The sequence below is a fragment of the Falco peregrinus genome, chromosome 2 (assembly GCF_023634155.1).
Source record: "Falco peregrinus isolate bFalPer1 chromosome 2, bFalPer1.pri, whole genome shotgun sequence".
In the NCBI taxonomy this organism is placed as follows: domain Eukaryota; kingdom Metazoa; phylum Chordata; class Aves; order Falconiformes; family Falconidae; genus Falco; species Falco peregrinus.
Window position 1 is genome coordinate 57,920,145 of NC_073722.1, and position 25,598 is coordinate 57,945,742.

The 25,598-nt window shown below is 41.8% G+C and overlaps 1 protein-coding gene across 3 annotated transcripts; it reads left to right on the forward strand.

Moving 5' to 3' along the window:
* Window positions 1-22: 22 nt before the first annotated feature.
* Window positions 23-25,598, forward strand: SPATA18 (spermatogenesis associated 18). Of its 3 annotated transcripts, none has more exons than XM_055798094.1 (12): window positions 23-290; window positions 2,509-2,614; window positions 2,726-2,841; window positions 4,277-4,395; window positions 8,240-8,335; window positions 11,535-11,669; window positions 12,689-12,926; window positions 14,887-15,045; window positions 15,597-15,772; window positions 18,946-19,069; window positions 19,417-19,473; window positions 20,286-20,348. In XM_055798094.1, the coding sequence occupies exons 1-12, from the start codon at window positions 204-206 to the stop codon at window positions 20,346-20,348; spliced, it is 1,476 nt and encodes a 491-aa protein (XP_055654069.1). In that variant the 5' UTR covers window positions 23-203. The 3 variants fall into 3 exon arrangements, with proteins under 3 accessions (XP_055654069.1, XP_027635114.2, XP_013150434.2); XM_027779313.2 differs by lacking the exon at window positions 23-290 and adding an exon at window positions 20,789-25,598 and having other exon boundaries at window positions 926-2,614; window positions 20,286-20,331; XM_013294980.3 differs by lacking the exon at window positions 23-290 and having other exon boundaries at window positions 926-2,614.

Genomic DNA, 25,598 nt, shown 5'->3' on the forward strand with positions numbered 1-25,598 from the left:
CCCGGCGCCCGGCCTACGTTTCAATCGCGTTCCAGTCGCGACTATAAAAGGCGGCGCGCACGGAACGCCGCCCAGAGCAGCGGGCCAGGCCGGCGTTGCCAGCTCCTCAGCCGCGCCGCTCGCCCGCTGAGGGCTCCAGGAGGGACGGGAGAGGGGAACCAGCCCAGCCCCATCCCACCCGCGGGGCGAGCTGACGGCCGGCCATGGCCGAGGGCTTGAGGAAGCTTGTCGGCGCGGAGAGCGGCCGGTTGCTGCAAGAGAAGCTGGAGAGCTGGTACCGGGACTACGAGGTGGGCCGCGGGCGCTGCGCGGCTGCTGGGGGGGCCGCCCGGCGAGCGGGCCCTCGGGGGGGGGGGGGGGCGGCCGGCCGGCAGGCAGCGGCGCCGTTGCCGCGGTGCCCGGGCCGCGGGCGGTTGCCGCGGTGACGGTCGGACGCGGAGCGGCGGCCCCCGCCGCCTTCCGGGGGTGCGCTCAGCCCGGGGCACCCGGCCCCCGCCGCCGGCCGCGGGGGGCAGGCAGCGGCCCCGGTTGGGGCTCAGCGGCCGCGTTGGGACGCTGACCCGCACGTGTGCCCGGTGCCTGCAGCACTCGCAGCTTCAGCGGTGCTCCTCTGTGCCGGTGCCTAGGCTCGCCGAGAGCGAGGGCTGGAGGCTAAAAGGGGCGTTTGAGCCGTAGTGACCGAGTCTGGATCAGAGGAGAGTTTTGCGGTAAGAGATCGGCAGGTGGAAGGGCCGCAGGTGAGGGCGTGCTCGGGGGGAATCGCCTGTGGCCGGGGGCAGTCAGGAAGAGGTGAGGGGAAAGGCTGCTGGAAGTGAGGAGGGGGCTATCCAGCTTCTCAGCTCTTCGGGGGGGGGCGGGGGGAGCTGTTGGCGCTGAGCAGCTGCTGCAAGACGGGACAGCTGCAGGAGGGCTTTGGGGGGGCAGTTCTAAGGGAGGTTTGGGTAGGGGCAGGAGAAGGCTGCAGGTGGATGCCGTGGGATGCACGGAGGAGCAAGAGGTAACAGGAGACTGAGGAGGCGAAGTGGTGGAAGCAGTAGCGAATGTGTGAAATCAGGGCAAGATGAGATGAAGTGACCTCTGATTTGACAACTGTCCGTTTTCTCAGTGGAAAATCTTGACAGAGTGCTCGCTCCTGTGTCCCCAGGTGTCATTAGCTTTGGGATACTGATGGTTGGTTTGGTCATGAGCCTGTAGCCATCTACTGTGTGCTGGGGTTGGTGAGGAAGGGTGCTGAGCAGATGCAGCCTTTTCAAGGGAAGTCAGTTTGGTTTTTGGTGGTTTTTTACGTGGTATGTAGGAGTTACGGTATATTAATAGCTAGTTTAACTCTCTGCAGGACTCTTGGCAAAGGACTGTTTTAAGGAGGCATTTGAGGGTAGCTAGTATAGTTGCCATGGAGTGCAGGACACCAGAGGAGCAAGAGCAGAGGCGTGCATTTTAAGATCTTCCACTTGGATGGTGGAGGTAGACCTTGGGAAGGCTGAGCAATGGTGGGAGCTGAACTCTCCATTATAACTGAGGTGGGGGTAGTCTCTGTGGTCTTGGAAAACAAAGACTAGCAGTTTCAGGCTACTCTTGCAGAAAAGGAGGATCTGGCAGGTGGAAGCACCATGGGTGTTATGTCAGTGTAACGAGCTGGAAAAATGCATTTTGGAGTAGTGTTCGGGTGGAGGTTAGCAGGGTGAGGCTGGGCTTCTTGAGGCCAGAGGAAAGCATGTGTTACAGCAATCAGAAGACAAGCTGGCAGGGGCATGGGTGGGAGTTACAGCTGTTTTGGAAGCTTGTGAAAACCGTATGGAGCCTTTAAAGCCTGAAGATGTAGAGGGTGATCCATGCTGAAGACGATACGCAGGTTACAGATAAAGATTAAAGAAGCAGGTACAAAGTGTGTGTTCCCCTGGCAGGTGCAGCAGCATCCTGGACAAATTAACCCCATCAACTCCTTTTTGGGAATTGCATTTGCTGAAAGTGGTGTAGTTCTGCTGTTTTTTTTTTTTCTTAGGCTAACGCTGGATTTTGCCCGTTCTTCAGGAGTATTGGTTTCAGTTGGCAACTCTTAAAAATCAGATGAAATTGCATGGAGGCCTCCTGTGGATGTTGACAAAGCAAGATAATAGCCTTATATGTATTAGTTAAGCTAATATGGAAAACCAGAGTTTAGACTAATGTTTTTTCATCCAATGATCTCGCATCTTATTGTAAAAACTGTGTTGAAAGATTTTAACACAGATCTATAATTATGATCCTTCTTTTAGGGATATTTATGGTTGCCTCTCCTTTATGAATGGGAAAGGAGTAAGTTTTCTCAAGCAATGAATTAACTGGGTAACAGAGGTCCTGATGTCTTGTTTGCCTATTAACAGTGTGAACCTTTTACAGATTAGTATTCTAGCGGATGCAGTAAGAAAAGGTTGTGAAGATGTAAGGGGGGGGGGAAGTTGTGATATAACAGGAATGATTTTAAGTAAGAAAGCCCACGCAGAGGTATTAATACAGATTAATTTACAGACTAATTCCTGTGATCAGAATCTGAACCGATGCTGTGAAATAATACAACTGAACTCTGAGATTCAAGGGCAGCTCTTCACAATCCTCAATGAAACATCTCGAGAAGGTAAATCAGTGCCTTGTCTTATTACTAACACATTTCACAGGTGTCATCTTTTCAAGCTCTGGCTCTTTCTATGAGTGTTCTCACAACTTCTTAATGTATTTATTTCCTTAGGCGGGCATTATGCAGGTGTGGAAACAATAAAAACTCGTCCCCTGCCATGGCTAGGGACTTGTTTTTCCTGTGCTACTTCAGGAAGGCTCTTTGAAACCAACCTTTCTCTCACTCAGGTATGTAGGAAACTTAGGTTAAGGGAATAGGATGGTGTGAATTTATACCTGCAGGAGAACTTTAATGACTTTCCGTTAATAATAGCCTCCTTCCCTGATGGTGTTTTTTTTTTTTAATGAAATATGTCATGGAGACAACTGTGCTATTTGTCAGTCTCATCTTATGTTTCCTTTGAAAGGGAAATCAAAGAGGTCACTAAAGTTACTTTTGGCCTTCTAGGGCTTATGGTGTTTCACAACAAATGACAATATGAAGGAATGTGCTCTGTAAGACAAACTATGTTCTTGTATCACTGTCCTTTTCTAGGAAAGAATTATGCTACACTTACATTTGCAAAGATGTCATAGAATATGTTATCTCTATTAGTAAAAACCTAACACTATGTAAAAGTACATGCGTAAGCTGAATGTGTGGGTGAACTCCATGCATTCAACTGAGCTTTTTTTAAAGAAAAAAATATCTTTGTTTTGTAGCTGAGCATTAGAATATCTCCGGGGCAGGGGCAGCAAGGGGAGTAAGTGCTCATGTCCATCATGATACCACCACACTGAAGGGGTTGCAGGACTAACAGTTTAGCAGAAGACGTCTGCTGTGGCTTTGTGCTTTGCAGGGGGAAAAAAAAAAGCGTTGGTTGATGCAGTCTAGGGGAAGATACTGAGATTTGACAGTGATGTCTCCATGTTCTCTGACTTCTCTTTTTTTTTTACACTTCTGTCAAAATCTTTCACAATTAAAATAAGGGATATCACTTTTCATTTGTCCTTAAGAGTCAGATTCTGTTGTATTGGAGGAGGGTTCTGCCAAAAAACCCACAAAATGTAAAATAATGATGTTATGAAATGACAGTACACCAGTTACAGACTTGTCGTTGCATGTGACATTAAAATTTTCAAGAAAAGTCTGTTGCACAGTTAATTATTTAATTCCAGTAGTATCAGGCAAATCTACAGGTTGTTAAAGACAGAGCTGCATGTGTAGTGGTGTGCTTTCTGAAATGACGATAGTTGCTGCCTCTGTTCTGATAAATTTATCTGTTACTTCGTGTACATGAATTCCCAAAAACTTGAGTTGGTGGTATAGCCAGTTGTGATTGACTGGACGCCCCCCTCCCCCCCGCAACACATCTGCATGAACACTTTGTTCAGGTGATGTGTGTACAAGTAGTAAATCTGCGTATGCAGACCTTCCATATTCTCTGTCATGGCATATAAAAAGTGAGTATTTTTCCTAATATAACTGAGTCTTTGTTTTGTGTGCCTGGAAGGTATTGCTTATGTCTCTAGAAGGTATGCAATTGCTTTTGTTTTCAGTTACTTTAGAAATAGTGTTTACTGAAATGTTTAGAAATGTATCTGCTAATAAAGGTATACTACATTCTTGAAGGATTCTGTAAGGCAGAATGTTTGAGCAGCGTGATTTTGTGTTTTGCTGTAGGATTCAATTGAGAAAGACAGGCAGCTGAGAGAGCTGGCCAGCAATCAGGCTTTTCAACTGCAAAAGCTTCAGGAAGAACTGACTTCAACTCATCTACAGCTCGACCATATAGAAGAAGAGTAAGGGAATTAACTGTGATTGTTCTTGTTTGTTTTGTGGTTGTTTCTTGGTTTTTTGTTAACAAGCCATATTTTTCTCTTTATCTAAACAGTGATGGAGACTTGTAAAATGTTTCATTTCTGGCTTAAAATCAGAGCTTCAAAATACATCTAGGCTCTGGATTGTCCATGTGTGTTCAAAGTGGGGTACAAATGATAGTCATACCCACATTCATAAATTGACTTGGTAGGTTTTGCTTCTGGCAGAGGAGTTTGAAAACATGCCAGTATTCCAGATAAAAGGGTTTTGTATAGTGCATGACCATCCCAGTGGAATTATAGTCAGTGAAATATTACATGCTGAGTAAACCCTGATAAAAATAGAGTAGCTATGGTGCAACACTTAATGAAGGACTACAACATATCATAATGAGTTATGGTATGTAATTGGTGCATGAACATCCAAGAAGTTCAAAATTCAGTGTGGTAAGATGGTGGAAGAAAGGCAGGTTTTCAGATAAGTGACTAGGTCTGAACAGTTTTTGTCCTGGTGTATAAAACATGTTTTGTGGAGCACTGTGGTCTCAAAATGACTTAATTGTGTCAGAAACAAATTTGCGCAGTTGATGCCAGTTCCAGGGCCACTTCAGAGGTAGCTCCAAGTGACACTTTCTCATGCATTCTGTTATCGTGAGAACACTGGATGTTCACAGTCCTTCAGTTGGTACAATAAGTGTTATAACCTAATGCTCTTGCTAAGTCATTCTAAGAATATCAGGTTCTCAGAACTGCAAACTGTATTAACTAGACTAAAGAGGTTCAATAGAGTATTTCAACCTGTATCCTAATCTTGCAGATGCTGCCTGCTTTCATAGAACTGTAGAATCGCAGAATGGTTGAGGGTTGGAACCCCTCTGCTGTTGGCAGAAACATCTTCCACTGGATCAGGTTGCTCAAAGACCCATCCAACCTGACCTTGAACGCTTCCAGGGATGGGTCACCCACAACTTCTCAGGGCAACCTGTTCCAGTGTCTCACCACCCTCATGGGAAAGAATTTCTTTCTTGTATCCAGTCTGTCCTCCCTCTTTTAGTTTAAAACCACTATCCCTTGTCCTAGTGATAGGACAGGGGTATAAAAAAAATAAGGTCTCTCTACCTTTCTAAGAAGTCCCCTTTAGGTACTGGAAGGCTGCAACAGGGTCTGCCTGAAGCCTTCTCTTCATCAAGCTGAACAATCCCAACTCTCTCAGCCTTTCCTCATAGGAGAGGCTGATCAGATCAGATCTCTGATTGTTTTTGTGGCCCTTTTCTGGACCTGCTCTAACAGGTCCCTACTGGGAACCCCAGAGCCTGATGCAGTACAGCCAGTGAGGTCTCATGAAAGGGGAGTAGAGGGGGAGAATCCCCTCCCTTGACCTGCTGGCTGTGCTGCTGTTTATGCAGCTGAGGATATGGTTGGCTTTTTGGGCTATGAACCCACATTGCCAGCTCGGTTTCAGCTTTTCATCTACCACTATCTCCAAGTCCTTCTCCACAGGGCTCCTTTTAAGCAATTTTTCCCCACCAGTCTGTATTGATGCTGATGAGTACCCTGATCCAGGGGTATTACCTTGCACTTGGCCTTGTTGAACTTCATGAAACTGACATGGGCCCACTCTGCAAGCATGTCAAAGTCCCTGTGGATGGCATCCATTCCATCAAGAGTATCAGCTGCACCATTCAGCTTGGTATTGTCCACAAACTTGCTGAGTAGGCACTCAGTCCTGCTGTCAATGTCATTAAAAAAAGATATTGAACAATACCAGTCCCAATACAGACCCCTGACACGCACCACTTGTTGCTGTTTTTTTGGACATTGAGCTGTTGACTGCAACTCTTTGGGCATAGCCATCCAGCCCATTTCTTATCCATCAACTGGTCCATCTGTCCAACACCAACATCCATGTGTCTTCAATTTGGAGACAAGGATGTTGTGTGGAGCCATGTCAGAGGCCTTACAGAAGGCAAGGGAGATGACATCAGTTGCTCTTCCCTTATTAACCAGTGCATATTGTTATCTGTTATGTCTCGAATAAGCACAGCCGTTCTTGTTTTTCACTATTGAAAAAGTCTGTCAGTCAACTCAGAGTGAGTTAATGATCGGTGCATTGCCCTGAAAAGCAGATGAAGACAAAAAAATTTTGTGATCTCACAGTATAAATTAAATATCAAAAGTGGCAAGGTTAGACAGAGATGGACCCCATAACATTTGGAAAAAGAGAGGGTTTTGTTTGTTCTTGGCGTTTCAACTGGTTTGAAAGAATTGGGTAATCTTACAAAATAATTTCAGCATGGGAGGTTTAATAAACAAAAGAATTACTTTATAGAGAAGAGCGATGGGAGATTGGTGGATCTTATTTAAGTGTATACTTGAAGGGAGGATGTAAAGTAGACGGAGCCAGGCTATTTCCAGTGGTGTCCAGTGACAGGACCAGAGGCACAAACTGAAACACAGGAGGTTCCCTCTGAGCATCTGGAAACACTATTTTATTGTGATGCTGACTGAGCATTGGCACAGGTTGCCCAGAGAGGTTGTAAAGTCTCCATCCTTGGAGATATTTAAAAGCCATCTGGACATGGTCCTGGGCACAGCTTGGGCAGAGGCATTGGACAAGGTGGCCTCCAGAGGTGACCCCAGCCTCAGCCATTCTGTGGTTCAGGTGGATGTAAATGTTGGTTTAGTGGTGAGGCATTTCATCTTAAGCTCCCGTGTGGATAGAAAGAGATTATCTGATGAGCTGAGGAAAAGCGTTTGATGGTCAAGGTGAGAAGTACAAGGAAAGTTATTCACTAATACAGACAGGAGTGAGTGTGTGGCAATTTGCAGTACAAAAGTCATTTTGGGTTAGCCCCTATGAGAAGTGGGGAAATTAGTGATAAAGCTTTTGTGCAGTTTTGTGGGTTGCATTTCTGTGTGCAGTCAGGTCAGAGAGGTGTTGGCTGTGATCTGCGAAGGTAGTACTCTAGAAGGTGGATGGTTGGGAAGGGGTAATTCAAGCAGAGATGAAGTCGCACATGAAAGTTTCAGAACTGATCCTTTCAAGGCGGTGCAGTATGAAGCAGTGATTATGTAATTATTGGCAGGCAGGGGATAGATGCAGAAGAAAAAATTCATGTCACAGGATACCCAGTCTATGGATGGTGAAGCGAAGAGGGTCCCCCATGGAGTCGGCCAAGTCATGACAATCACACCAATACGGCTACACGCCGTGCTCACTTTATTAAGCAAACAGGTCATATTTATAACTTAAACCAACCGCTCACACGACTCAACACACAGGTGATTGGATAAAAGCTTCCGCTCACGTGGGTGTCCGTGTCGCTGACTGGTGAGCGTGCTGCAGGCGCCTGATCACAGTGTGCCGGTTTCGCGGTTCCCAGGACTTGTTCTGCACCTGGCTCCTTGTTTGTGCACAGCTTGTTTTCTTTCTCACCCTGCTTGTTCCAAGGACAAATTAAAGTTGCTCTGCAGCTTCAACTAACAGGCCTGGGTTGTCCAACCCGGACAATGGTAACATATGTCCTCAGTCCTTTAAAAATCCCTCTACAGTGAAGTCATTCTGAATGCTGTAAATTGTTGAAACTGATGATGAAACTGGAATTGTCTTAATGAAAAATAATGGGTGGTAGCTAAATAATTCTGCTATGGCATAGTCAGATTTATAAGTTGTGTGCTGTGCTGATAGTCTGCACAAAGCCCACTGTGATTGTTTTCATATGTTAAGTTGGTATGGGCTTGATCTGCTTAAACAGTCAGTTTGTCATATTAAATTCTCTGGTAGAGTCTCTGCCTTTACCATGAAGGTTATTAATTTTTCTTGCAGTCTGGCAAAAACCCAGTTGGCTCTTGAAGACACAAAGACCAAATCAGCCACTACTCTTTTGGCAGCAGAAGACGAAATTGTTCAGCTAAAAGCAGCGTAAGAAAAATTGAATCTTGGGTTATTTGTGGCAGAAAGTCAGCAAGTGGGTTCTGTTTATTCTACACTGTCCTATGCTGTAGCAAAAAATAGGACCTTAACATCCTGTAGCTTTGTTTCTTGATGTTATATGGAGAGAATTAGCCTACGTAGATCTACACGAGAAGAACCCCTATTTCTGAACTTCTACCCTGTATTCTTTAGGCTAGAGAAAGGATTACTTTGAAACCAGCAGCCTGATAGCATTTGAATCTTGTAGATGAAGTTAAATAGGAGAGAACCGTATTCTGAATATAGCTGGAAACCATCGTTTGCAACTTGCTACAATGCTTTTGGAAGTACCGTGCGTGTCAAATAACAGACACTTCAGTCTGTCTATCTTCAGATAAAGTTCTTTATACAGTTTTTTCTTTTAGGCCGTTTTTGCTAAATCCTTTTGCCTGTCTGAATGGAAGTAATGGCTATTGGTGATATTGATGTCTCTGGTTTAAAAATGTTTTTTGAGTTTTTAAGTGTGTTTGTCACATTGGGAAGTTAATCTGGATCGGTAAGGATGCAGCTGGGGGAACTACCTTTCCATTTCAATACAGGGGTCCTTAAAACTAATTTCCTTTTGTTGCTTGACCTTCAGTAATAATAATTCACTGTTATGAGTTGTAGCGCACATCTTTTTGTGGTTTTTTTGTTGGCTTGGTTTTGGGGGTTTTTGTGTGTTGTATTATCAGAAAAGAATACAAAGGTGGTTGAAATGAATTCCAATTATAGTTACATATAATTAATAACAAGTCATACTTATTAAATAAATACTCGCAGCTTTTCAGTTAAATAAGTGCCACGCTTAAAAATGGAAGAAACTTGACTTTTCTGCTCACACTGTAGGAAAGGATATAACTGTCCATGAGTTTATCTTTTCATTTTAGGGCAACTGAGAGGATGAGCTACTCCTCATAAACATAAGTAGACAAAAAAACCCTCAGGCTATTAGAGTTTCTACTTACAGTATCAGGTTAAATATCACTTGTTCATCTCTGGATGTTTATCATTGCTTCTAGATTAATGTTAATTGTTGGATTTAATCCATGGACTTTTCCTAGCAAGTGTTGATCACTTTGGATTTTAATTTTTTGGGTGGCTATCTGGGGTATAAACTCATATTCCCATAAAATGGGCTTTTTGATTCGTTGGGTGAAAAGTAGCTCATGTAACTCCTTGATTCTTAGATATAACCTGACTGCTGTCTTCCCGATTAAAATTAATAGTAGGGAATAAAACATCTCACAAGCCCCATGTGTAGGTCTTAATGTAGACTGGACAGAAGTTCATGTTGCCATTTGTATTACTGACAGAAAAACAGAACATTCACATCTTCTGTGAATCCAGGAATTCCGTCTTCTCCGCATGCTTATGGTTCATTTTGGCTCTCTACATTTGCATCTTCTGTCTGGGAGTTCAATCTTTGATTAAAGCAAAGGTGCTATTTTTCATGTTTTGTGCATCATCTTTTCAAAAACTGAACCATTTTAGTTGGGTGAAATTGGATTTGCCTAGTCTTTGCCTACCTGTCAAAAGCAGAGTCCTTCTAAAAGTAGAGAAAGTGAAACCAGGACTGATCTGTGACACCTAGGGCAGGATTTTTTATTTTTTTTTTACACAGGGAACAGTTTGCTAGCAGTATCCTTTGCATCTTTGTAAACCTGTGTTTTAAAACTTTTGGAATAAGCTGATGATCTCATTCCCCTTGTCTATAGTCTGCCTGTCTCTTATATTTAAATCAAATAATTTTTTGCAAGGCATCTTGGTCTCCTGGGCTGTTAGAGCAAATGTGGTCTAGACTCAATCCTATAGCCAGTGTAAGCGTTTGTTATATCAAGATATTAATTATAACAGGATTTAGCTATTTGCTGCAGAATTATGAAGGAAAATACAGATTTTTTAGATGAATAAAGATCAACATTTAAGAACAATTGGAAGTTCTTCAGGGGAAGGCAATAAATAGTGTAATTAAAAAATGTTGTTACATGCAGACTTAACAAAATCCTATTAGTACTATTATAAATGGAAGCTTACTACTAGGGTGCTTAGACTCATGCTAAAAGGTCTAATCAAACTTAACAAAGCCAAGTGACACCCTGTGAAGTAAACACCTATCTCTAGAACTTGTCTTCCCGAATCTACTTTCCTTTTCTGGTTGTTCTTTAAATTAGAATTATTTATCCCTCTTTTACTACTACTATGCTAGCAGTCCTTGCTGGAGGAGCTGACTAAGGATGGCCATGGGACTCTTAAGGGTATCTGCAGCTTTTCCTACCCAGGTTAGAAGGACAGTCTTTTAGCAGATGTGCTGGCCTTACTACCTGTGTTGGAACAGGAAGCTTGTTAATTGATAGGTGTTGTTTTCATTGTTTTGGATCCTGAAAAATCTCACCATGGTCCTTCAGTAAAAAAAAAAGGAGGGACAGACTGAATGCCTCCAAAGTGAAAAGAAAGCAAGCATCTTTCTTTTTCTGTTTCTTTTGGCGTTGTGTGTTTTGGTTTGGGTTTTTGTTTTTGTTGTTTTTTTTTTTTTTTCTTTTCCTTTTGGAGTAAGGAAAACAACAGTAACACCAGTGTTAGGAGGGAAAGTAGAGATGTTAGGATACTTTCTAACATTAAGCATAAAGGGCAAGACAAATTAGCTTAACTGGTTGGTTGACAATGATTAAAAAGCACTGCTTCTCTTCTGGAGAGCAAGAGAGGAAACATTAGCTTTTGATACTTCTTCAGTAACATCGTTGGTGATATCCTTTGACTGACTAATATATTCTAGCAAAGAAAGGAACCTGAGGACCTGATATAAGAAAATACCTAGTCTTAAACTGTAGGAAAGAAAACTGAGCTGGTTTAGTTAACATCTTAAATACGAGAAAGAAACAGATTTCTTTCTTAGATTTCATCATCTGAGGTAGTGCAAGAACACAGTGTCAACCAGTGATCTCCCTGTAACACAAGTGTAGTGTATCCAGTCTCTTGCCACAGTAACGCTTTTACATTAAGACTATGCTTTTTAAAAAATTCTTGATTTCCCTGTGTTTCAGCATAAGGAGCTTTCTCAATATTTCTCCTCTTTCTGTTCTTTCTGTTTGATGGTGAGGATTAATTAATAGATGGTTTGCATTGGTAGAAGAACATCTTGTGACTGACTTTATTCTGTGTGTTTAAGTCTGAAGACTTCCCATGCCCAAGAGAAGGATGCCCTGAGGAAGTTAGCTCGTCTGAATGACTATGAGCGGCAGATTCAAATACTGCGGGATGAGATTTCTATCCTGGATGCCCAAAAGTCTGTTCTCCAGAGCAGGTAGAGACATTATTCAGAGAAGTCACTGAATCGGAGAAATTGTTCGTGTTGGGTAGCATGAATTTCCTCCTCATTTGAGACTGAAGTATAAACAAAAGCTAAGCTTTTGTACTTTGTCACGAAGGAACATATACTCTTTGTTTTCTTCTAGTGCCCAAATGTTTTAATTTCAGACATCTATGTTAAGTTTCTGTCAAAACAACAAAGAGAGCAGCTTTACAAAATACATCAAGAGCAACTGTACGAGATAAGAGATTAGATTTGTTTGTAAGTCCTCTTTGAATACTATATCATTACAGGGCAGAAACTGTTACATTCTCACTTGTTTGACTTTACAACTCTTCAGTAGTACTGAAAGAGGAACAAATCTCCCAAGTATTCCAAGTTTAAAGTGTGTTTCCCCAAAGCAAAGTGCTTGGCTATACACACTTTAGGAATTACTTTGTTATTCAGGCTGTAGCCCATAAAATGTATTGACACAAATGCCTTCATATTAGACTAACCATCTGCAACTTTGTCTTTCATTATGTTGGCTCAAAATCTCGGCTTACCCTGGTAATAATTAAATTGACACAAAACTCTGTGCACTAGGCAAAAGCATCTGAGGATGGTGAAGTGACCACATGTGCTGCGATGAGAGACAGGACGCTGTTTGATGCAAACAAATGTCAATTTATTGTACAGAAGCACGAGTTTATATATACTTTCAGAAGCTGTGCGTTTTAAACAGATTGGTTCTTTAAGCTAAGCCTTGCATACTAGGCAATCCCTGATTGGTGGTTAACTACCAGCAATTAACAGCAAGGTGTTACCTTTCCTTGGCGCCATCCTTGGCGCCATGCGTCCCCCACTCCCTTATCCTCTCTCAGCATGACTCATCATGTTAATTGTTGTGTCTATTCACGCTCCTTGTCCTCCCATAAAAGCTCGAGCACATTCCCCTCAGCTAACTGATTGCCACGCATGGTCCTAATTTCCAGCCCGCTCCTGCACACATGCTCTTTACATGTCTGTCATAGGCTTGCACGGAGCCGTTCTCCTTCCCCAAGGCACAGAGTGAGCAGGTCACCTGGTTCATTTCCGCTGAGGAGCTGTTCACCTGGCCAAGCCAGGCGTAAAAACGCTTCACGTCGTGCCTGCCTGGTAGCTCGCTTTGGTGACATTTATGCTCAGGAACGCTTGGATGCAGAGACCCTTTTGAGGACGTACATCAGTGATGTGGAGATGGTACAGAGGATAATATACATTGCAGCTGTGGTAAGAAAAAAATATTTCTTATTTTACAGGCCAGCAGTGTTTTATAAGATATTATGGCTAGATTGGATGAACATCCAAATATCGGCCAATATACATAATCGGATTGAATTTCCTTTTCAAATTTTGACTCCTGTTGGCCCATTTTGTTAGGAATTTTGCGGCAATTCCTATAGCCCTTAGCAACCAATAAGTGTCTTGCATATATATAGGGTTCTGCATATATATATATGCATATAATGCATATGCATATAATAAGGGTTCTGCGCCCCCTACGATACCCAGGAGTTTACACCCTTGGTTCGATACCAATGTCTGCAGGGGGTTTTGGACCTACCACCCACCCGTGAATCCTAGGACTTTTACAGTGGTGTCTTATCGCCCTTAGTTACTGGTAAGATTGTCCTGCAGGGGGCTGAACCCTTCACCCACCTACATACCCTATAGGAGTCGAGATCCCACCCACAAATCCTATAGGAACCGCTTTGGTCCTTCACCAGCCAAGTCCCTCGTGGGAGTTTGGAACCGTGGTTAGAAGACCTCCACACTTGCCTCGGAACTCAAATCCTGGCTCCAAACCTAGAGTCCGTTTCCAGAAGTAGGTTCCATCTCAATCACACTCTTACACACAAGTAACCGATCCCACCCAACCAAACGGTGTCCCTTATACTCACAACTCCATCGTCTTCATTCGGATCTTCATGCACCAGAATTACGGGTCCTTTATACTGCAGTTTTTCCCTAGGAGCTCCAGTCCCTTTTGGTTATTGTTTCTCTTTTGTTTGTTGATCTCCGGAGACTGACCTAGACTGCTATCCTGAGCCACAATCTGTGGGGTGCCCCTCAAAAAGTCACAGTTCAGGAAAGCACAGCGAGATCACATCGGGGTCACCGACTTGTTATAAACAATAACAATTAAAACAATTTTATTTTGGATTCAATCAATTTAAGTTGAGAAACAATAAGCTAAAACAGTGCTGGGTGCACGGAGAACTCAAATAGTTCCACCACACGCACACCTGAGTCCTAAAAGCAGCGTGTTTTATCCCCGGATCTTGACCAATCTCCTCTTGCCGGATGTTCGTCCCGCGCTTTCCCCATTGGGCCGTTAGGGTACGCCTTCTCCTCCTACTGGCTCTCCTTTGGCGCGCTTTTTCAAATCTCAAGGTCTTTGTCTCCTTCGGCGGGCCTTCTCTGGCGTGGTTTCCTTACCTCCTTCGGCGGGCTTTTCCAAGCAGCGATTGCCTCAGGGGAAGGGGAAGCCATCACATTGTCTCAAAGGAGAACCACACGCACCCACTCACCACAACTGCCATACAGGTCCCAGATTTACACAGGTTACAACAATTACACTTAGCACAGCACACTCAATTTTTGACATGAATCATGACTGCGTTTATCACACTACGAGCTCAGTCTAAAGGAATTTGTTTTCATTTTTCTGTATTTAATCTTCTTTTCTATAAAATTGACGTAGTACATACCTGTGTTGGAGCGGCAGCGTGTCTCTTAACGTGTGTGATTCCAAGAACGTTTAACTTATGGAAGTTTTTTTTCTCACAACTGTCATTCAGTTTACATTCTCCAGTTTGACCTTTCTTCCTAACAGACAAGAGGTGCTCCTGTCTGACATGTTAGTCTGTGCCACATAAGATGCTTGTTAGTGAATTCTGCTCTTGATATCTTTGAGTGTGATTCTACTGATCATGGGCGTGTGATGGAATGCTACATAAAAATAGAAGGTTAGGTGGGAAGCTTTTCACTCCTGTCTTCTGCAAATAGATCACACTTTAATCGGAGAAGTCTTCCTAGATGAGTACTATTTTTAGCTTTCACTTTTACAGCAGCATTTTCTATTCCTTCTTACAATGATGATACTGGATTAAGTTCATTCTCTCAGATAATAGATAAAAAAAATAATCTCAGTCTCCTGGATTTGACTAGATGTTCTTTAATTTTGCAGGAGTCTTTTCGTGCTGCAAAGATGGCCTACAGACAGTTCAAAATACGTGTAAGAGAGACTCTGTCTCTAGGTCACTCAGGGCCAGAGTCACTTGAAGACACTGTCCTGGATTATATAGTTCGCCATGAGGATCTGTATGACGTTCAAGCCAGTGTCAATGTAAGTCAAGGGCAGTGGGTGGGGAAGTGACGTGCTGATCTATTTCAGTAGCTAATAAATTGGAAGTGTGTAAACTAGAAATGTACTGTAACCTGAAGAAGGAAAAAAGTTTATTGCATGGATTTTATGTCTTGTAGCAGTTTATTTTCCAAAACAGTATGGTGGTGTGACCCAGTAATTACTTGTTTCGTTTGCCTTGATTAGAATGTTTGTCTGCCAGAGTAATATTTTTGGTAAGATACAGTGTAATGATCGATCAAATAAATGTAAGCTAAATTGCATAGTTCCTTAAATTCTGTGTTATACTGAAAAGCTGCATCTCCCGCTTAAGATTGTTGTCAATGATGTAGCTCATACTTTATTTCTAAAATAATAGCACATTCTTTCTGAAGCTAATATTTTCTGCAATAGCATAAGACAACATTGCTGGGAGCTTTTTATACTGTTTTTTAAATGTAGAAAACTGAGAGGCATATTTAGCAGGGATTTCCATACTGCCCATGAGTAAAAGTGTTAGTGAGCTCAAATTACTCAATTGTATTTATTTTCAGGAAGTAATTCGCTCCATGAACATCAGCCCAAAGATTTCATTGCCACCAGAAATCGATTTCATTGTGATCAGCTCTTTGATTCGAGAGTTGTGCCGTGTGGCTTTTTCAATGCAGACACTTGTTCCTCCTCTTGATATTGCCTTTGGTACTGATGGAGAGCTTTTCAGTGAGACCAAGTAAGAACTCTTTTCTTTTCAGTCAGATTCTTACTATTAAAAAACATTAATCAGATTTTATAGTATACTTCTTTCCTAATTAATATAAAGGTTTAAGATTGATGCTAAACACTAATTTGGGACACATATTCCTGGCCTGGGGTGAATTTGGTATGCCTTTAAGGTTTCTGATAGTGTATAAATGCTAGGATGTAGACCAGTGTTAACAGCTCTTTTTAATGAACAGCAGAGCTTTCTGGATAAACTTCAGTGTCTAGAGCATATTTAATTTATCCTTGAAGAGGAAAATTATCATCAGCCTTTCTTTCTCTGTCTGCCACCAGTGTTTACAAAATGTGTGCAACTTTGTTCCTCTTTTCTGGCCCATTTTGTCAAAGTCATGTTTGCTGAGATCTGGCAGTTGGTATCTGATACCAGGATCATCAGCGTGTGTGCTGCAACCTCCAGGCTGTGGCTGATGTACAACATATGGACCATAATACACTTCTATCTCTTCTGGTGTAAAGTTGAGCAAGAAGAAAAATTACTTTTAAAAATGGGAATTTTGTTTAATGAATGCACACCATATTGTAGTTTTTCTTTTTTCCATTGAGTCAGGGCTGGCTGTTTTGTTAGCTGGCAGAGAGCTGTAGGATACTTGCATGCCTTCAAGAAAACTGAGGGGATTGGTATCTCCAAAACAATTACTCTCACAAGCAAGAAAAGCCACACCAATAAGGATATTTCTAATAATAGAATCATAGAATGGTTTGCGTCGGAAGGGACCTTAAAGATCATCTCATTCCAACCCCCCGGCCATGGGCAGGGACACCTTCCACCAGACCAGGCTGCTCAAAGCCCCGTCCAGCCTGGCCTTGAACACTGCCAGGGATGGGGCACCCGCAGCTTCTCTGGGCAACCTGTTCCAGTGCCTCACCACCCGCACAGTAAAGAATTTCTTCATAATATCTAATCTAAATCTACCTTCTTTCAGTTTAAAGCCATTACCCCTTGTCCTATTGCTACATGGCCTTGTAAACAAGTCCCTCTGCAGCTTTCTTTTAGGCCACTTCTAGGTACTGGAAAGTTGCAATAAGGTGTCTCTGGAGCCTTCTCTTCTCCAGGCTGCTCTCAGCCTGTCCTCATGGGAGAGGTGCTCTGGCCCTTTGATCATCTTCATGGCCCACCTCTGGGCTCACTCCAACAGCGAGTTGTCCTTTTATGTTGTGGGGCTCCCCCAACTGAATGCAGTACTCCAGGTGGGGTCTCACGAGAGCAGAGGGGGAGAATCACTGCACTTGACTTGCTTCCCATGTATCATGCAGCCCAGGATATGGCTGGCTTTCTAAGCTACAAGCGTACATTGCTGGGTCATGTTGAGCTTCTCATACACCAACACCCCCAAGCCCTTCTCCTCAGGGCTGCTCTCAATCCATTCTCCACCCAGCCTGTATTTGTGCTTGGGATGGCCCTGACCCCTGTGCAGGACCTTGCACCTGGCCTTGTTGAACTTCATGAGGTTCTCAACAAGCTCTCAAGCTTGTTGAGGTCCCTCTGGATGGCATCTCTTCCCTCCAGCGTGTCAACTGCACCACTCAGCTTGGTGTCATCAGCAAACTTGCTGAGGGTGCACTCAACCCCACTGTCCATGTCACCAACAAAGATGTTAAGGCTGGTCCCAGTATCGACTCCTGAGGAACACCACTTGTCTTCACTTGGACATTGAGCCGTTGACTGCGACTCTGAATGCAACCATCCAGCCAATTCCTTATCCACCGAGTGGCCCATCTGTCAAATCCATGTCTCTCCAGTTTAGAGACAAGGATGTTCTGTGGAACGGTGTCAGATGCTTTGCACAAGTCCAGGTTCATGACATCAGTTGCTCTTCCCTCGTCCACCAACACTGTAACTCCATTATAGAAGGCACCAAATTTGTCAGGCATGGTTTGCTCTTAGTGAAGCCATGTTGGCTGTCACACAGTCAACTCCTTATTTTCCGTGTGCCTAATCATTTAAAGCAGAGTACAGACCAGATGGGGAAAAGAGCTTGAGACGCCAAGGAGAGAAACAGAGAAAATAAAAATAGCCCTTAGGAGAGTGCAGAGTCATACATGACTACTTAACAATCCTGTTCAAGTACTGGGCAGTTAGCTATTTGATACCCAAAGCTGTTGGCTGAGCTGAGAAGGCTGCAATGCTATGGTATAGTCTTGGGATGCTTTCTCCACCTACCTGATGTCTGTGGCCTTCAAAAACAGGTGTTTATACATGCTGCTGTGGGAGGCATATACGTGCATCTGTCCATCTACATAGTGAAATATGTGGCATATATATGTGGTACACAGAGATGGAGCAAAACTTGTAGAAATTAAAATATCTCTGGTAGTTACGTGTGATACCATTCTATAAAAGGGCTGGTTAAACCTTATTGTACCCTATATCTTCCTCTATGCAGAGCTTCACGCCTCTGCAGCGTTGCTTTGTGAAAATTGCTATTGTATATGCATTACTAATGTATAGATGCATCGCTATTTTGTATTTCAGTTATTTGGTATTTGGTTTGAGTTTTAATCCACAAAACCAGACGTGTATTATTCAGCCAGTGTTGCAGACTTAGGGAGGTAATATATATCTGGTATGATAATACAGGCCTTCAAAATAATTTTTCTTAGCTAAAATGTGCTGTTTCATTATCATCGTTTGAGGATCTTGCTAATAAAATTGCCTTTTATGTCTCATAAGATGCTAGGATATAACTTTACAGTTGAGATAGAGTATTTCTGTAATATGCTCTACAGGGGTCTTGTTTTAGCAAGGTATTTCAGGGAGATGGGATGACTGTGTCTGCCAAAATGCTCAGAAGATTTAATCTGTCAGTGGACCCAAGGACCCTGGCATGTGTGGGGCTTATGTCAGAATATGGTCTAGTGGTCTTCTAAAGTGGGAGATGAATTTATTGGAGCGTCTCTCAGTATAAGTAGATAGTATGTTCTGTTTAGTCTGTCTTACAAATACATTCATTTTCTAGGTTCACTTAATGAATACTTATTTTTGTGATGTGGAAATATTGTCAAGATAGATATTTATGAGCTGTAGCTAGTATTCTGCTTTTTATCAGCACTGATGAGTTGAAGCACCATATTCATCTTCTGGCACTGATGTGCAGACCCTTCTCGTCCTCTGTGTTTCAATAGGTACCGTCATAGTTTTGGCTCTGATTTCACAGCTGCCTTGGTGGCCTATCATGTGTGGCCTGCTCTGATGGAAAATGACGTTGTAATTGTGAAAGGAGAGGCAGTCACAAAAAGAGGAGCTCTGGTATGTGTTTTTTTTTAAGGAACGTTAAAAAAGTAACTGGATTTAAACACTTTCAAAATTTAAAAAGACAAATTCTTAATTGTTTCCTATTTGGCTGGAGTTGTGTATAACTAGTATCAGTTAGGTTTTGGTGCCTCATCCTGTATTTAGGATGAATAGTTCTGTTTGCCTTAATGTGTTCATTATGCAGATGTATGGTTGTTGGCAGAGGCTGTTCTAAGGAGAAAGTCTGAGGTGTTTACGCTCTGTCCTCAAGCCTTGTCTCCAGCATGGCAAGTCTGCTTGCTGAGTTCATCTTTATTAAATGCCCTCTCTCAAAACAGGTTTGTCAAACTCTTCTCTTACAGTGGTCTCGCAGAAGTAGAAGCCGCAGCCGTAGCACCAGTCCTCTTCTATCTCATCACGTAAGCCCCAGCTGAATGCTTGTAGTATAAACAGCACCAAGTATTTTAAACTCAGAATGTTGGCAACCTTTTAAAAATGCTGATGTGCTGCATGTAGATGTTAGCGTTGGGAGTAAATGCCTTTGCTAGGTCTGGAACGAGGTGAAGCTGAAATGACAGATGGTTATTGCCTGGTATAATTTTCAGTGGAGATACTGTATGAGAAGTAGATCATAGTTACATTCTCAGAAGTATCAACTGTGGATCTCGGAATGCTTTCCCCCTACTCCCCCTTGCTTCAGTACCCTTCTGAATAACTAATGGCATCGTCTGGAAGTGTTTTAGTCATCTTGCAGTACATATAGAGCACGTGGTCCCTGCCTCCTGGAATTAGTAATCTGAATTTACCCTATAATGCCTTAAAGGAGCAGAAAATCAGTGTAAGGTGGGCAGGAGTGGAAGAACGGAGGTGGTACTAGTAAGATGTGTGAAACCTTAGCAGAGTTCTACTTATGGTATAGTTACACAGTATCTAATTATTTTTATAAAACTCATGTCTATTTTTCTAATTGTTAGCCTGTCTTATTAAATTAACATAGATGCCCTCAACTTAAAATGTGACTATTGAAAATGTGAGAGGCTTTGGGTAAGACTCAAGTTTTTGTGTGCGTGCAGGGTGTGGAAGAAAAACTAGAAATTTGTTGAATTTGACTTTTCACGTGTGGAGCTGCCCTAATAGACACATGCAAACTTTTTGAATGTTGATGAGTCCCCACGTGCCTTTCTTTCAGTTCTTTAGCACACCTGAGTTTCCTTTTCTGTTTGTCTTGCAGGTGTCTCAAAGCCACAGTCCTTCACCAGTGAGGAGCGGAAGCCCAAGTAAGTGGGCATATTAGTTCATTATGACTCATGTTTTCACGTTAAGCCCTTGAACGACTGAGCAAAGAGACAGAAAAATGTGGTAAAGGTCCTCAACTCTAAAACACTTGTCCAAGTTTTATTTTTAGAATGGGTAGCTCCTTTTCTTTCTGTGTGTGGAAAAAAGCTGAAATTTCTGACTTGGAGAGCTTGTTTTTCACTGTACTCGGAGCACAGTCATGAGTTCTCCCTGCTGGTTGCCTTTATTGTGGCCAGTTCTGTAGTAAGTAAAATGTTCTCTTCCCTAAACAAGAAACAGCTGCAAGTCTGCTGGCTCCATGCTTTTACAAATCCAAAGTAGTGATGGTGAAGTGAGGGATTTCCAGTAGTGTGAATGTGTGCCCATTCTCAAGCCCAGCCGATGTAGAGATTTATTTAAAAAAAAAGTTGTACTGAAATGTGTCTTTTTCTTCAATAGGACGTTAACTGAATGTGTTCCTGTGAATCAGTACATCTGGATCCAATGACTTCACTGGTGCCTTTTCTCTTCAAGAATACCTCAAATCTCGCAATAATGTGAATGAATGGCAATTGTCACTCCAAATGAAATTTGTGTTCAGTGTGGTCTATAGAAATATAGAAGACTTATTTATAATTTTAGAAACTAATTCAGCCCTTCTAATTTAAGGAAAAAAAAAAGGTGCTTGCAATACTTGCAAAAAAAGGATTATACTTATTTGGCAAAATTTGCAGAGCACTGAGGAACCCATGATGTAATCCTGCAGATGGAGATAGAATTATTCAATCTAGAATGTTTTCCACAGATACCAAACAATGCAATTATCTTGATAGGATGCTTAATATAACCTAAATGGTGAATGTTGCAGAAAGTTGAGGTTAGCTGTTACTTGAAAACAGTTTCATTAATTGGTGCTTATTTACAATTTTAGAAAATAGCAATAATCTTAGTATGTGCCAGACTCACACAGCATCCTTTTAAATACTCCTTGCAGTTAACTGAATTTTCTAACTACAGTGCAAAAGTTGCACAGAACAGTCATAAACTACCAATACTCCAGAAATCTACAGGACTTCATTGACATATAGTTCTGAAAGCATGGGTATATGCTTTAGCAAGGCAGTAACAGTCCTTGTTAAATTCATTGTTACTTAGAAATTAATATCATAAAAAACCCTTGCAGTTTGGAACTTAAAAGTATTTTGAATCTGTGCCACCGACTATTTGTAAGCTTGAAATATTTGCTTGAGATGGTCTAATCCAGGGGTCCTCAAACTACGGCCCGCGGGCTGGATACAGCCCCCCAGGGTCCTCAATCCGGGCCCTGCTATTTACAGAACCCCCCCGCCGGGGGTTGGGGGGGGAACCAAGCAGCCGCAGATGGCTGCCTGCCACTGCATCCGTGCGCCGGCCCCCTGGTTAAAAAGTTTGAGGACCCCTGGTCTAATCAGTATCACTTTTAATGGGCTTTCATACCAGACTGATAGATTACTAATTCTTGAGAACACGGTGAAAAAACCTTGTCAAATTATCTCTCACTGTGGGTGTTTATTACATGTTAAATGTAAAGATTAGAGACATGGAGAGATTTTATTCTGGCACTTTAAATAGTTTGTTCCCCTTGTAAATGTTTATTTTGATGTCAGCATTCTTGGTTTTGAGAGAACGGATTCTGTTTTTCTCCAGAACCTAATCCGTAGGGCCAGCCATGAACACAAGCCACACAAATGACTGCTTGGGGCCTTGTACTTTTACACAGAAACATAGGATTTGTCATAATGGAGCTGATGTGTAATTCACCAACTCCACTGTCTTATTCCAGTCAATACTCGATGTTTCAAAGGTATGTGGAGCTTTCCCCAGATTCATCTCAACAATTTTGCAATATAAAAATTGCTTTCTGCCTCCTCTTTATCAGCCTATACCCAGGACCGTGACATTTCATTAGTACTACTGTAATAACATGAGCAAAAATATTCTTAAGTCTGAAACTGTTGAGTTCTTGAAAATAAGTTACAGGAGCAGATTTTGTGATCCCTTTTCAGGGATTCTATGCAGATTTACACACCATGTTCTTTATCTCTTCTTGTGTGGCTTAAGACTTTGGTGCAAGGCTATTTGGCAGAGGACCAGACTTCAGGCAGACTCATTGGTCCCCATGAGCCATGGATTGGCTGTGACTCTAGTTCTACAGACTTATTTTCATTGGAATTAGGCCCATAAGTAACCAGGGAGAGCAAAATGAGGTCTTGTACATAGTTGTTCGCAGAGCCACTCTGAATGAACTAAGGGGACACAAAGGCACATGCACGTATGCAGTGTACTTCTTGTTATCTAAGCAAGTCACGAGAGAAAATGCTAAAGCAATACATTTCCTCTTCAAAGAGCGTGATTGTTGGTCACAGCTATGGATCTGAGCTTAAAGTAAACCTGCATATTTCTGTGCTGATCTCATGACTAAAACCACCACAGCTCTGGAAAAACTAAGCACCTGCAACCTGTGTGGCAATAGAAGACAATTAGCTATCCTGAGTATGGTTTTGAGCAGAAAAATGAAGATTTTTTAAATTCTTGGTTGTTTTTTTAAAGGTAGGTGTTACATGTTTGTCTTCTGCATGTAATTACCAAGACATGTCTGTGTTACGATTTTGAGTTGAAATAAGTTTCTGTAACAACTCTGAGAAAACTGACTACATCAAGGAAGTGTTTTTCTTGACAAGCATGAGAGGCAGGGTGGTTCCAGACTTGCGCACACTTGTGATGCCACTAAGAACTAGTATTCACAAAGATCTAAATTTGCCATAAAATTGTCAAAAAGACAAATTTGCAGTGCATGGTTGACCACCTCATCTTACTCTCCCAGCAGGTACTTAGAGAACTAGTTAGTCTCAGAGTAAAAGAGAAAACTAATGAAATGACAGCCAAAATGACAGCCATTGACTTGTTTTGGTAGTGAGAAAGCAGCTCTAGGATTTTTTTTTTTTTCTTTCATAATGTTTGAGAGCAGAGCAAACTATTTTCATCAAAATAGGAAGTCAGTGCACAGCATGGTAATGCTCATTTAGTTAAACTTTACTCAGTTGTACTCCGCAGCCCATAGTAATGTTATAGGAATATACTGTTTTGTACTGGTTGCTTGTGCAGCTCATTTATAGCCAATTAAATCTATAGGTCAGATAGAAGATTGCTTTTGGTATCAAGTCAGACACTAATAGCTCCTGTTCTTTTTATCCACGTGCAGAGAATGCATACCAATAAAGATTATATGGAATTAACCAGCAAATGCAAAATAACTTATAAAAAGGGACTTCTGTAATTGCTTTTAAGATCCTATGGAAGAATGGATCATGAATGGGAAATTTACTTGGTATATGATGTGAAATTTACTTTGTATTTTAATAAGAGTTTTTAAAGTCTTAGATAAGATTTTTTTTTTATTTTTATTTTTCTCTAAATCACCTGGATAATGCCACACTTGTAAATACTGCAAAGTAGAAACAGTAAGGGTGGATTCTAATAGGTGACTGAAAAAAAAAAAGAGCCAGTAAGGCTTCCATTATAAGATTGTTTTTGAACAGTATGATCATGATCAAAGTGTCAATAACAGGAAAATAAGACTAGATTTTGAGCTAATTTAAACTCTTTGTAGATGGACTGATGGAGGTGAGACTGCATGGGGTGTAAAAAAGCACCACATTTGGTCCAAGGTGTTTATGTAGAACACCTTTGTGAGAGGTTTTGAGATTGCTGGAGAATTGCTCCTGCCTGTCAGCTCTTTGAAGGCTGATTATGTCTGTCTTGATTCAGAGGCTGTCCTGGAGTCAGCCTTAAGATGTGGATGTTTTATCACATATTTCTGGGAAAATACAATGTCATCAAAGTATCTTCAGTCTTCATTCTTCAATGTTTGCAGCTCAATAACATGAAGTCGAGATTCATGCAGAGCTAGCAGATACTGAGGGGAAATTGCTCAGCTAAATTTGCTAATGCACAATTAAGATTAAAATTCAGAAATTACCTTGGATAGATCCTCCTGGCATCCTGATAGGAGAAAGTTGGGGTCAGGAGGCTGGTGGAGTCTTCCCATCTAATCTAGCCAGCAGTGAACTGTCATGCTGATTGTCTTATAGGAGGTTCTGAAGATGAATGATAGGTTAAAGCAAAAATACAGCCTGAAGAAAGTAAATGTGAAGGCCAAAAATTATCAAAATGTTCCTTGGGAGACATATGCCTGTACATCCTCCAGGATTTGAGCCTTTTAACTTTACTTTTATATTGCATGTATTGCTACTGCAGAAGTTTATCATCCTGTACAAGTGCCATCGAGATTAAATGCTCTCTTTCAGCTTTATGTAACCTTTGTCAGCAATTTTTGATTGGTGTTAAACTACACAATGAATTTTTTACTGTAGCATTGAATAGTTTGTTATGGCTTGTGGCTACCTTAGCTTGGCTTTAGATTGAATGTTTGAAGTTTCAAGACTACTGTATTTCTTTTAGTCATGCAGCATACTAAGCAAGTATACTAAAGAATTGTACATTTCATTTTATGCAGGTTTTTGATAGTTTTAAACAGCACATATAGGCAAATCTCTCAGGCTTGTGCTGATATACAGGTGTATTGTTTGCAGCTGTACAGAAAAGCTGTACCTTTCACTCACAGAGTACAAATATAGAGCAATTGGTGTCAGTTTACTGTTAGCAGACAAAAGGCATGAACACACATGAAGTGGGTTGTGTATGTGTACTTTCTTATGGCTTTGAGAAGGAAGCGTTTATGCCTTGCAAGAACACAGTTCTCAAAGTACTGTTTGTTACCTGCTTGAAAGTAAAGTGTCAGCGTAAAGATGCTGTTTACCACTGTTAGTACTGCTTCCTCTGAAACTTTTTTGATAAAGGGCTTTGGCCTGCATTCAAAGTTCTTTGTTTTAAAAGAAAAAAATATATGTATAAGAGACATAATTTTAGGCTAACTTCTTCCCTTCACAGTAACTGGCATTTAGCCTTTTTCATTGGAGGAATATAATCTATCACAAGCAGGTATGATACTTACCTTTGTGAACTACATCCAGGACCTTCAGTAAAAACCTGTCTGTGTGTCGATACGTGCACCCCCAAGTGAGCATGGACAGGACAAACATTTATTATTTGGAAGCATCAACTTCTATTCACAGAAAACATTTTGCCCTATGAATTTTTATACACTATGCACTTTTTATGGCTGACTTACTGTAATTAATAAAAAATAAATGGAGTTTTAAAAGTGACA

Coding starts and splice junctions, on each gene's coding strand:
- SPATA18 (XM_013294980.3), top strand. CDS start 2,341: ATGTCTTGTTTGCCTATTAACAGTGTGAACCTTTTACAGATTAGTATT. Junction 2,842..4,276: donor CCAACCTTTCTCTCACTCAG/GTATGTAGGAAA, acceptor GTTTTGCTGTAG/GATTCAATTGAGAAAGACAG. Junction 8,336..11,534: donor ATTGTTCAGCTAAAAGCAGC/GTAAGAAAAATT, acceptor TGTGTGTTTAAG/TCTGAAGACTTCCCATGCCC.